The sequence below is a fragment of the Poromitra crassiceps genome, assembly GCF_964638095.1.
Source record: "Poromitra crassiceps genome assembly, chromosome: 15".
In the NCBI taxonomy this organism is placed as follows: domain Eukaryota; kingdom Metazoa; phylum Chordata; class Actinopteri; order Beryciformes; family Melamphaidae; genus Poromitra; species Poromitra crassiceps.
Genome location: NC_139634.1, coordinates 32085952 through 32097559, shown reverse-complemented (window position 1 = coordinate 32097559; position 11608 = coordinate 32085952). Strand labels below are relative to the sequence as shown.

The 11608-nt window shown below is 44.1% G+C and overlaps 1 protein-coding gene across 1 annotated transcript; it reads right to left on the bottom strand.

The window, feature by feature from the left end:
* Positions 1 to 9796: 9796 nt before the first annotated feature.
* On the bottom strand, positions 9797 to 10885 carry LOC310789704 (POU domain, class 3, transcription factor 4-like; the record flags this gene model as incomplete). Its single annotated transcript, XM_083651364.1, has 1 exon — positions 9797 to 10885. One exon carries the CDS (start codon positions 10883 to 10885, stop codon positions 9797 to 9799), a length of 1089 nt encoding a protein of 362 aa, XP_083507490.1.
* Between the last annotated feature and the right edge of the window lie 723 nt (positions 10886 to 11608).

Below are 11608 nucleotides of genomic sequence, written 5' to 3'. Positions count from 1 at the left end.
AATGAGACAAATGCTAGTTAGTATAAAAAAAAGAAATATATATATATATATATATATATATATATATATATATATATATATATATATAATGAAGATGAAGAGCATGTGGGAGAGCTGTAGGGATTTTCCTGGGGGGGGCGGACGCACCCCGTCGAACCAGAGAAGCTGAGTTATTAAAAGAAAAGAAGAAGAAAAAAAAATATTTTCCATGGATATCTCTTCAAAAAGACATTGTGGAAATTGTACCATATTGTATTTATTTCATTTAATTTTTAAGATTATATTTTTCTTTCAAGTTCTGTATATATTGACATTAAAGATCATTATTGACATGCATCCACTGTGGCCTGAGCTGGTCTGTTCTGGTCAGAGTGGAGGAAATGACTTGGTTCTGAAGAGGGTAGCGATCCGATGTCCGGCTCCTGGGGCACTGTTCCGTAGCGGAGCATGACCTCTGGTCGAAGTCTGAAGTGAAAAGATGAAGTTCCCTAACCTTGGGGATCAATGGAGTCGTCACAGAAATCAAATCAAAGCACCTCAAACGTTTGTGTTCCACTTCCGAGAAGATCTAAATGCTCAGAAGGAATAAAGTGCTGCATGCAGGAATGAGCATGAAGTTAGCATCGCCTGGTTCAATGGGGTTTTTGTATGAGGATTTTGGTTATATGCCTGAAATAAGTTCTGTGGTTAAGAAAGGTTTATGAAACAGAAAGACACATCTGTGTTCAGCAAGATAATCTTCACAAATGAACAGTACTTTTAAGATTTTTGAAGCGTTTTCTGGCGATCGCATTTCTCTCTATTGGCGAAAGTCTAACTTGGTGAGTCATTTAGATCTCATCATGGTATCAGCTGTTTTGGACACTTCTCAAAATGATAAGCCATTTCATGTTCCTTTGTCTCCCATCAACAGAAATGAGACGCAAAGAGTAATAGTCACCACTAGGTGGTAATACTGTCTAGTACATCAGAAGTTTTGTGTGGCTGTGTTCAGCGTCCCTCTCTGTGCCTGTGTCCTATAGCCTTAATATGTAAATGATCAGTCTAGCCTGCTTCCTTTCTGTCTGTCCAACCCCCACTCCCCAGGGAATGTGTGTTCCTCCAACCAGTTGTGTGTGTGTGTGTGTGTGTGTGTGTGTGTGTGTGTGTGTGTGTGTGTGTGTGTGTGTGTGTCAGAGCTGTCATGGCCAGAGCAGCAGTGGATGGAGATCTAGGCAGCAAAGCAGATGGATTGAGGCACAACCACTGCTCCCATGAATGCACACACACACAAGCACACACTCTGGCCCGTGGACCAGCTGTTGTCCTCTTTCCGTCATTGCAACTGTCTGAGATAACTCTGTGTCCTCATCTGAGTCTCTCTCTCTCTGTTGGATTAGATGGTTGCTGTACACAACCTGGTCCTCCCTCTCTGTTGGATTAGATGCGTGATGTACACAGCCTGGTTCTCTCTCTCCCTCTCTGTTGGATTAGATGCTTGCTGTACACAACCTGGTCCTCCCTCTCTCTCTCTCCCTCTCTGTTGGATTAGATGCTTGCTGTACACAACCTGGTCCTCCCTCTCTGTTGGATTAGATGCTTGATGTACACAGCCTGGTTCTCTCTCTCCCTCTCTGTTGGATTAGATGCTTGCTGTACACAACCTGGTCCTCCCTCTCTCTCTCTCCCTCTCTGTTGGATTAGATGCTTGCTGTACACAACCTGGTCCTCCCTCTCTCTCTCTCCCTCTCTGTTGGATTAGATGCTTGCTGTACACAACCTGGTCCTCCCTCTCTCTCTCTCCCTCTCTGTTGGATTAGATGCTTGCTGTACACAACCTGGTCCTCCCTCTCTCTCTCTCTCTCTCTGTTGGATTAGATGCTTGCTGTACACAACCTGGTCCTCCCTCTCTCTCTCTCTCTCTCTCTCTGTTGGATTAGATGCTTGCTGTACACAACCTGGTCCTCCCTCTCTCTCTCTCTCTCTGTTGGATTAGATGCTTGATGTACACGCTGAGGTAGAGTCTCTCTCTCTCTCTCTCTCCCTGTTGGATTCGATGCTCTCTCCCTCTGTTGGATTAGATGCTTGCTGTACACAACCTGGTCCTCCCTCTCTCTCTCTCTCTCTGTTGGATTAGATGCTTGATGTACACACTGAGGTAGAGTCTCTCTCTCTCTCTCTCTCCCTGTTGGATTCGATGCTCTCTCCCTCTGTTGGATGAGATGCTTGCTGTACACAGCCTGGGAGCTCTGAGGTAAACAGTGGGGCTAATTGCTTTGACATACTGCTCTTTGTTTTGGCCTCCTGGTGCTAATCAACCACTCGGCTAATACGTCTGTGCCTGGCAAGGAAAACAGCACTGTTTGTGTTTAGGCTAGCGGGAAGGAGAAGGCACAGGGGTCGGCCATGTTGACTCATATTCGCTATAAAGTGTTCCAGTCCATATTTGCCCGTCACCAAAGAGTTCCCACAGTACTCCTCTGGCTGGCTCGAGCCTCGCTCAGGTGTGAATCTATTTATCCTCATTAACCATGCGTCTCCCCAAAGTCAGCCAATTAACACGCTGCTCCTAATGAAGCCATTAGCTGTCAGATGAGGCAGAGGCAGTGCCTGTCATCGGCCCACTGTGTGAGTGTGTGTGTGTGTGTGTGAGTGTGTGTATCCACTCTCGCCACTAATAAAAGCAAGAGAATTAATGGCGTGAGTGTGTGTGATAATGAGTTGATGTGGAACAAGCAGGACGAGCGCTGATCAGCCCTCTGTCTCCAATGAAGATATCTGACACACTGATTTACTCTCACTGCCATAAACAGAGCTTTCTCCTCTGACATATACCAAGTGCCTGTGACTCTGTGTGTATGTGTGTGTGTGTGTGTGTGTGTGTGTTTTAAAGGCATGGTGGGCTGAGTGGAATGACACAAACCCCTCTTGAATGGTAGGTATACTACTTGTGTCTTTTTTGTACGTCTTGTGTTGTTTTGTCTTCACCGTAACGTCACATCACAGTTTCCAAGAGGTGCGCTGCATGGCCTGCACAAAATGACATGGAAAATACAGATGCAGGGTTGTACTCTCATTTATGAGTTTATTATATTGTTACTTTAATTATGTCATCATCACAGTAATTGTAATGGCATGCCACACCTTAAACAGGTGACATCACTATCCTGTAGGATAGGGGTGGGCAACTGGCAGGCCGCGGGCCACATGCGGCCCATGTGTGGCCTGTGCTGGAATTGCAAAGAAATAAAAAATAATTACAGGGCACTTGAACGCAACATGCAAGATACCCGCTGAATAAGTGTCCAAATGTTCATGTCATTCTGGCCAATACTCCACTTCTGTTATAACATTTCAGTCTGGAATATGGATTATCTTTCAATAATCTTTATGACTAAAAGGCTCAAAGTAATCTCAGTAATTAACTCGTTGGTTTTGGATTTATTTAGCTTCAAGAGTGCATTTTGGTTCTTGTGTGACCCTCAACACAGCCTTTGAGAATCCTGGGCCGCTTACTTATATGCTTAAATTAACCCACTCATATATTTATTTCAAGAAAAACATTTTGGCTAGTGGAAATTCTAATTGGCTGGGTAACTTTAAAATCTAGCAGCCATATTGGCAGGTGGTCGAAAAAGTTAATTTCAAGCCCTGCAGGAAGAGCAGGTGGTGACATAGGAGTGAGTGAGAAAAGGGTCAAATATTGGTGGTTAAGACTGAATAATGACATCACAACTGTTCATTTAAAATGAGCTATTCCTCTAAACCTGGCTTCAAATGCCCAAAATGTTTTGCGCCGACGCCATTCGGCCACCAGCCCTCAGCAAAATCTGGACCTGTGGTAGCGAGGACATTTTTTGACTATCATCAAAGTTGCCCATCCCTGCTGTAGGATGACAATACCACGGGAATTTCCCATTATGAGGCAGCTAATCCATTGTCATCACCGTATACAGTGGATTTCCAACTGTTTGCCTTGGATCCAGCTAGGATTGTTGCCCATATTCAACATATGGGCAGCAACAACGTTGGCTGTAAATAAAAGAAGCATAGAAGATAGCAGGTTTCGGCAGTCTTGCATAATAGTTGCCCTTCGTTAGACCTACTGAGAGATAGCAAGCTAATGAGATTCTAGCTGAGGCACTGATCTGACCTGTGTGTATAGAAAGAAAACTTGCGTTAAACCAGCATTTTCCATCAATGGCAACACAGATGTACTGCCTTCTCCTCTTCATGATGAGCCCTGTAGTCTTGGAGCAGGCAGACGTATACTGTCATGTTGGGGAACCTGGATGTGTGTCTCCGTCCTGAAGCTGCCTGGCTGCCCGGGCACTGAGATGAGAGACCTGAGGATGTGAAATTGATTTTATGTTATGAGATTAATCTTATTGCAGATTCTTCCATCCTCTCTCTCCCTCAACCCCCCCCCCCCCCTCGCCCACACACACACACACACACACACCACCGCACTCTTGCTCTCCTCTGCTCCCACTAGTTAGGACTGATTCTGAGATGGCTGTCCTAATACTGTATATCGTTAGCAACAGCGGTTTCTCTGGTTTCTCTGCCCTCTAGTGATCAGTTATCAAGTTAGTCATATTCTCTTTGAAGACATGCTGGTGCCCTGCAGTATTTAAGCTGTGCTGTAAGTAGATATGAGCACAAATACACCGACAATGAGATGAATTGAGTTAGGAATAATCCTGCAACAAGTGTGAAAGAGGTTGCCAAAAAAATGCATTTATAGAATCCAGTACATGCAGTTTGTGCTTTCAAAATATTTTTCTTTGTAGTTTAAAATATAGATATATGGAATTCATGAACACATATCCCACTTATTGGCCTAGGTAGAATAGTCAATGCAGGAAATTTTAATCATTCAAAAAACTCCTATTTACTTATTAATGCTATGATCTTAGGTCTTATGTAAGGGATAATGTATATTGAGGCGGTGATTACGGGGGAAATAATGACCGACAGGTGGATTGAGCCCGACGCGCCAGCGGAGGGCTTAATCGTTCACCTGAAGGTCATTATTTTCCAGTAATCACCGCCTCAATATACATTATCCCGCTTAGAACACGGCCTACAACTAAATCATTCAATAATCTGACAAAAATAATTATTCAAATTGATTTTTTAATAGCGTTTTCAACGACAAAGCGGTTTCATTCGTAATTGGCACACAAGACACCACAGCTGCAACTGGTTGGCCTAATTAGTAGTGTCTTGCTGACAAAAAGCTCTTATCAACTGATTAATCCAGGTGTGGCAGAGCAGCGGTCGGTTGTCGAGAAATAATGACCGGTGAATATTGTTGATTGACCAATCAGAATCGAGTATTCGAGAGAGCCGTGTTCTAAAGGTAGTTATACAACAGTTAGTTCCAGCCGGGCAATTTGATTGGACAAGAGGGATCCTACCAGTGCCAATATTTCATGATAATGCGCTGTCGCTTCACTGTGTGTAGATCACTCCGCTTCACAGCTGCCCTAATCAACAAAATGCTTCACAGCTGTAGAGTAGACAGTACTAAAGTAGACAGCCTGCAGTTAATTAGGCTGATTAGGCTACATTTTCGGCAAAGCAGAAAGCTGAGGGAACTATTTTTGTTGGCGGAGGAATAAATAGAGAAATCATATATTTTCTCAGCTTTTTGTCATTTTTTTAATCAGCTTTGTTTAATAGAACTGTTGTATAAAAGCAATATCACACTCGAGGTCATGCTGTTGTTGTCTAATATCGGCACTGCTGTGATTATCTTCGGCACTCGGCCTGCAGCCTCGTGCCTACGATCGAATCACAGCAGTGCCGATATTAGCCAACAACCACTCCCTCTCGTGTGATATTGCTTAAATATCCCTTGGACAGGACATCCTATACCATCTGCCCTTGTGTAACGGCTAGCTGAGGCCTCTGAGGCTGATCTACTATCTGATCGTTTGATTTTGTATCCGCAAATTATGCAAACACTGAATGCAATATAGATCAACATGGAGAAATAACTGCTTTTGAAAAAAAAATGTAATCGACTGCCACTAGAAAATATTTCATAAAAAAATCAGAGATATCTTGTTACACTCAAAGCTAAATCTAAAAAAAAACAAAATACACCCAAGTAAATACATATTTCAGAAACATGATTAGAGATGCTGTCCATCTCTGCACATAACTTTAAATGAGCATTAGGAGTTGTATTTCAAAACACATTCATATTGGAAGAAAATATTTGGTGAAATATTGGTCAAGCAACCAATAGAGTAGCACAAACACCAGCCCATAGTAAAGACAGATGTATCAAAAATACTCATATGAAACTGGTGTGAATATCATGCACTAAGTGAAATCGCTAGATGAAGAAATAAGAGCTAAGGGGAGAGAGAGGGTATTTTTCTTAACTTAAAGATACTTAAGATAAAAGGGAGTAAGAAGGGGAGGAGGACAAGGAAAGTGAGGCTGGAGCAAAAGTCTGCTCAATCTTACAGTAAAGTCGAGTTAAAAAGGCTTGTGAGCATGTGGCCGAGTCATGGCAGCCCACATGCATTATATTCCCATGTATGAGTGCTTTCATGTGGCTCTGCGTTTCATTCCGTTCCGTGTCCTCTGCACGTCAATCCCACCGTCCCACCCTCTCTGCTTTCTCTCTGTCTAATTAAAGAGACATGCAGTGTAGAGACTGCCCTCTGCAAGGCAGACTAACTTGTTTTCTCTTTCTGACACAACTCATTGTACAGGCAATGCAAGGCAGCGCCACATTATCCTGCTTCTGAGCTGCTACAATATTTAATCAATTCACTCTGTTCACCTTTAGGGGCTTTGGAAAGCTCAGCGACACGACACACTATTGATAATAACTTGTGATCTAAATAATAGAGAATGGAAGCTTAGTGATAAGGTCGCTGCAGTAATGAACAGGTGTGAGTGAGTCAACTGCTGGTCCCTCTTCTCCCCTGCCAGGAAAACAAACTGGCTACTTCTCCAAAGTAGTCAAAGTTGTTCTGTCTGCGTCTCTATAGTTGCTGGCCTGTGTTGATCAATACTTTGTTTACTCTGCTTCCCACTCTGTCAGGATCTGAGTCATGTGCCAGCTCAGCTATGTAGTGTGTGCTGTTTTGTCCAAAGCCAAGGCATCCAAGCATGGTGCCAAACCATGGTGCCAAACCATCCAACCTTTATCCAAAATAGCTCACACTAACTAAATTAAGTTTATTTGCAAAATGTTTTAAGCTCTCTTTTTTTATTTATTAAAACATGATAAAGTGAATCTGAAATACTGAGCCTTTTTATTTTGCAAACTATTTTCTATTTTCTCACTCATTAGCAAAATGTGTTGTTTGTGTGCTGCAGTCACTATTATTTGTGAGTATGTGTCACTTTTTGTTTATTATACGGAATGCCACTTGTACATATTTGGATGGTGCCATTAAGAATTTCTGCAGCTTTAGACCTACACACGCAGCATGCGTGAGGTGTTCAGTGGCTCAAGGATACTGCAATGTTGCTCTGGACCTTGGCTTGGCTGCTGCTGCTCTTCTCGCAGGGTAATTTTTCCATAAATCAGGCATTATTTTGAACTAAAATAGATGGATGGAATCAATCAGGCATGGTTTATACTTCTCTCTTCTTCTACATAAGCGCCCCCTTCACCTCCACCCTCACACCCTGTTCTCTGTGTTTCTGTCTCCCCCCTCCCCCACCCCCTCTCAGGGCTGCAGACTGAGGAGATGCATAAATTCAGACACATTAGTATTCCAGTCATGGCTCTCCATTTCAAGGCAAGGCCTAGCACCCTTCCGCCTCTCCTCTCCCCTCCTTCACTCTCCCTTTCCAGCTCTATTTTGGAATCGTTTAAGTAGCACCACTGCATCTGTAGCCCTGCTTATTTCAAAACTATTCAAAATAATTTTTAGTCATTATGATTTTTAGGAATATTGCCTTGCTATATTTTGCCCTTGCCCAATTATACGCTGCTGTAGTCTTTGAAATGAGATTCATCTGCTTCTGTGTGTGTGTGTGTGTGTGTGTGTGTGTGTGTGTGTGTGTGTGTGTGTCATTGTGTTTTGCTGTCAGACCCAGCGGCCCAGGCGATAAATCACGCATGTCTGATTGAGGAGGGCAGAGGCCCCGGACAATAACATTTCAGTGGAGCTGCTGCATGGAGAAAGCTCCTCAGTTTGCCCTGCAGAGCCGCATCCAAGGTCCTGGTGAAGCAGTGGATATGTTACAGCTGTTAGGTGACAATAAACTATATGAAACTGCTTCAAGAAAGCCTTTGACACATTGAAGTTGAAGGTTATGCTGCTAAAGCATAATAGTATAAAGGAAAATAATATTATCTTAATGATTATAGGCATCTGATGATAACCATTATAAGTTTAAGAAGCTTGATCATGGCACAATACAAATGTAATTGAATATATATTTTATTATTACTTATCTTACTAGGCTACTTAAATAATAATATAACAATAATAATAAAAAATAATAACAATAATAGCATAATGCTAATAATAATAATGATGATAATAGTAATTATTAGTAAAATAAACCCAAAATATGCTTTAATTTAGGCCTACTAACATGTCAAATTCATGCCAAAATCTAAATTCTGTTTTGGACAGTGAACAGTTGTAGCAAGAAGTTGTTTATTACAACATACATAGTTTATTTCAAAACATAATACAAGCTTTATACTGAAAATAAATAATTGCTTGAGCTGTCATCGAAATTTGGAATAAAAGCGCCGAAACAGTCAAATCTTACTGAAAATATTGTTTTTACATTGCTAATTAAGTGCATGAATAACTAAGCATTTCTTTAAATTAATGAATTCAAAAGGGTAATATACAAAACTGTACAATATTCGAAAAAATACTTAAGAAATAAACCAATAACAAGAGTATTTAAGATTATAAAATTTTTGATACTGAACGTACAATAAAATTATAGGCAGGTGTATAGCGTCGTCATCCCCTCTTTATAATCACGGCTCTGTTTCAGAGTCCACACAGTTTATATGGTCGAAGATGATTGAAATCAAATAAATGAATTTATAAATAGGCGAAACTGTAACTGTGTTGCTTCATAAGCTACAGGACATAGGGGGAGGGATTTGATAAAAAATCCTCCAAGTGCTATATTGTTGGATAGCAGTATACCTCTAAAACGGAAATGAAGGCCTATTTATATGCAAAAAAATAATAATAATTACAGATTTGCTACAGATACATGTTACAAAAGAATGCATGAAAATACGTTGAAAACTAAAGCACTGCAAGCCCGAGGGATGGAGGTGCGTAAAATGGCCTCTGTGTTGTCCAAACACTGGCGCATCAAATCAATAAAAAAGTGATAGAGCCTCTATTATTATTTGTCTCACTCACTTATCATACAACGGAAGCATATTGTTTGAAAGCTATTGACAAGTAACTTGACTGCAAGCCAAAACACTGGCGAAACAAAACACAACATCATCAGTCCCAACTGTATTCCTATCATTATTATTGAGCTGACGCAAGATGGTGACATAAACCAAAGGCGCTGGCAGGTTATTAGGCACATTTTGTATTTATATCCTTGATGTAGAAAACAATTTGGAAGTCGACGGGCTCCAAAAGTGATTTGAAATGTGACGTTTGATATGCCGCTAGAACAATGCCCTCATGACAAATAGAAAACGCCGAAGGCTGAACAGGTATCTGTTATTGTTATGGTCGTGTTTCAGTGCTGGAGTCATCAGGAGTCTGTACGGGACGGGCACGGCCGTGGCCTGGCCTGCGCTCTAGAGTCTCTCCGGGGATTCCTCCCGGTGCCTCGGTCAGAGATCGTGGCACGAGGAGGCGTCTCCCGCGCTGCCACCGTGAGAGTACGGTCCCTCGTGCGGCGGCGGCTCTCCCGGCGGCGTCATGCGCTTCTCCTTCTGCCTCCGGTTACAGAACCACACGCGCACCACCTCTTTCTCCAGCTGCAGCGAGTCCGCCAGCGAGGTGATCTCCTGCGCGGCGGGCTTGGGGCACTTGAGGAAGTGCGTCTCCAGGACTCCCTTCACGCTCACCTCGATGGACGTCCTCTTCTTCCTCTTCCTCCCCTGAGCTGCTATCTTGTCTATACTGCTCGGACTGCCTGTGGTCGAGTCCGCCTCCTCCAGCCACTTGTTCAGCAGCGGCTTGAGTTTGCACATGTTTTTAAAGCTCAGTTGCAGCGCCTCGAACCTGCAGATGGTGGTTTGGGAAAAGACATTACCATACAACGTGCCCAGCGCCAAGCCCACGTCCGCCTGCGTAAAGCCCAGCTTAATTCTCCGCTGTTTGAACTGCTTGGCAAAGTGCTCCAACTCGTCCGAAGTCGGCGTCTCCTCGTCGGAGTGGTCATGGCAGTGGTGACCGCCGAGGTCGCTGTGCTCGGGGCTGAGCGTGTCCCTGAGGCCGGGGTGCATGCCTTGGCCCTGGGGGTTGGGTGGCGGTGTGAGCCCGCCGTGGTCCAGCATGCCGTTGACAGTGAAGCCCGTCTGGGAGTAGATGTTGATCTGCTGCCCGCTGGTGATGGAGGAGTTATGGGACACCGGAGTCCCCCAGGCTCCTGGGTGGTTAGCGTGGTTGTTGTGATGGGGCGAGTGATGCGCTACGTGCGGGGACCGGTGGTGGATGATGCCGAGCTGCAGGTCCTCTCGGCCCGGTTTCACGTCCTGCTGCTCCATGGAGGCCGACCAAGGGCTGCCCTCCGACAGGCTGCTCGCCCACTGGTGTCCGAGCGGGTGGCCGTTGCTTTGGATGCTCTGCAGGTAGTCACTCTGGAGGAGTTTCTGGTGGCCTCTGAAGGGGCTACCAGGCTGCATGACCTGGCTGTCCGGGTGGATCATGGGGCTGGAGGTGAGCAGGGTGTAGGGGCTGGAGGCAGCTGTGGCCATGCTGGCTGCTGAACCCCACTAGTGCTACTGAAGGGAGGAGAAGCTCAGCCTCTGACATCTCCCTCTCTCTGGAGCCTCAGCAGCAGCCAGGCAATGACTGACAGCCTCCAGGACCACTCACAGACAGACTAAAACGCAATCGCTGTGCGCCTCGACCAATGACGGCGCATGTACCCGAACCTCCGCCTCTGGAAGCGCGCGGAGTCTCCGGACAGGAAAGGGTTACAGCAGCCTGTCGAACCGGAAGTGAGTCGGAGTGCTGGTCCAGTGGGTCTGGCTGTGGAACGATGTGCGCGTGGAGCGCAGTTCCTGTTTATTAATTAAAGTTTCCAACTTATTTACGCACGAGTTTATTACTGCTCCTGTCACCCTTGAGCGCGCGTGCAGGAGGAGATTAAAGCGCAATGGCATTTCTCAGACGTGCCAGCACTTAATTTAGAAGGATACAACCAAACCAAGACCAATTCTCACTGCTAATTATTAACTTTTAGGGTTTCTTTCCTAAGTTGTTTATATCAGAGGGACGACACGTCTCAAGATAGACCCAGGAGTGTTTTACGCACAGGCCATTCCCAATATCCATGTGTGTATAAAACAGCAGATGGCTTGGTAAGACAAAAATGAACGTATGACCTAAGCCTGTTTATAATTAGTAATTCAATTAACTTTCCAAGAGATTTACAATTTAACACCAGGTCATTTCTTGGTAAACTCACGCTTTTT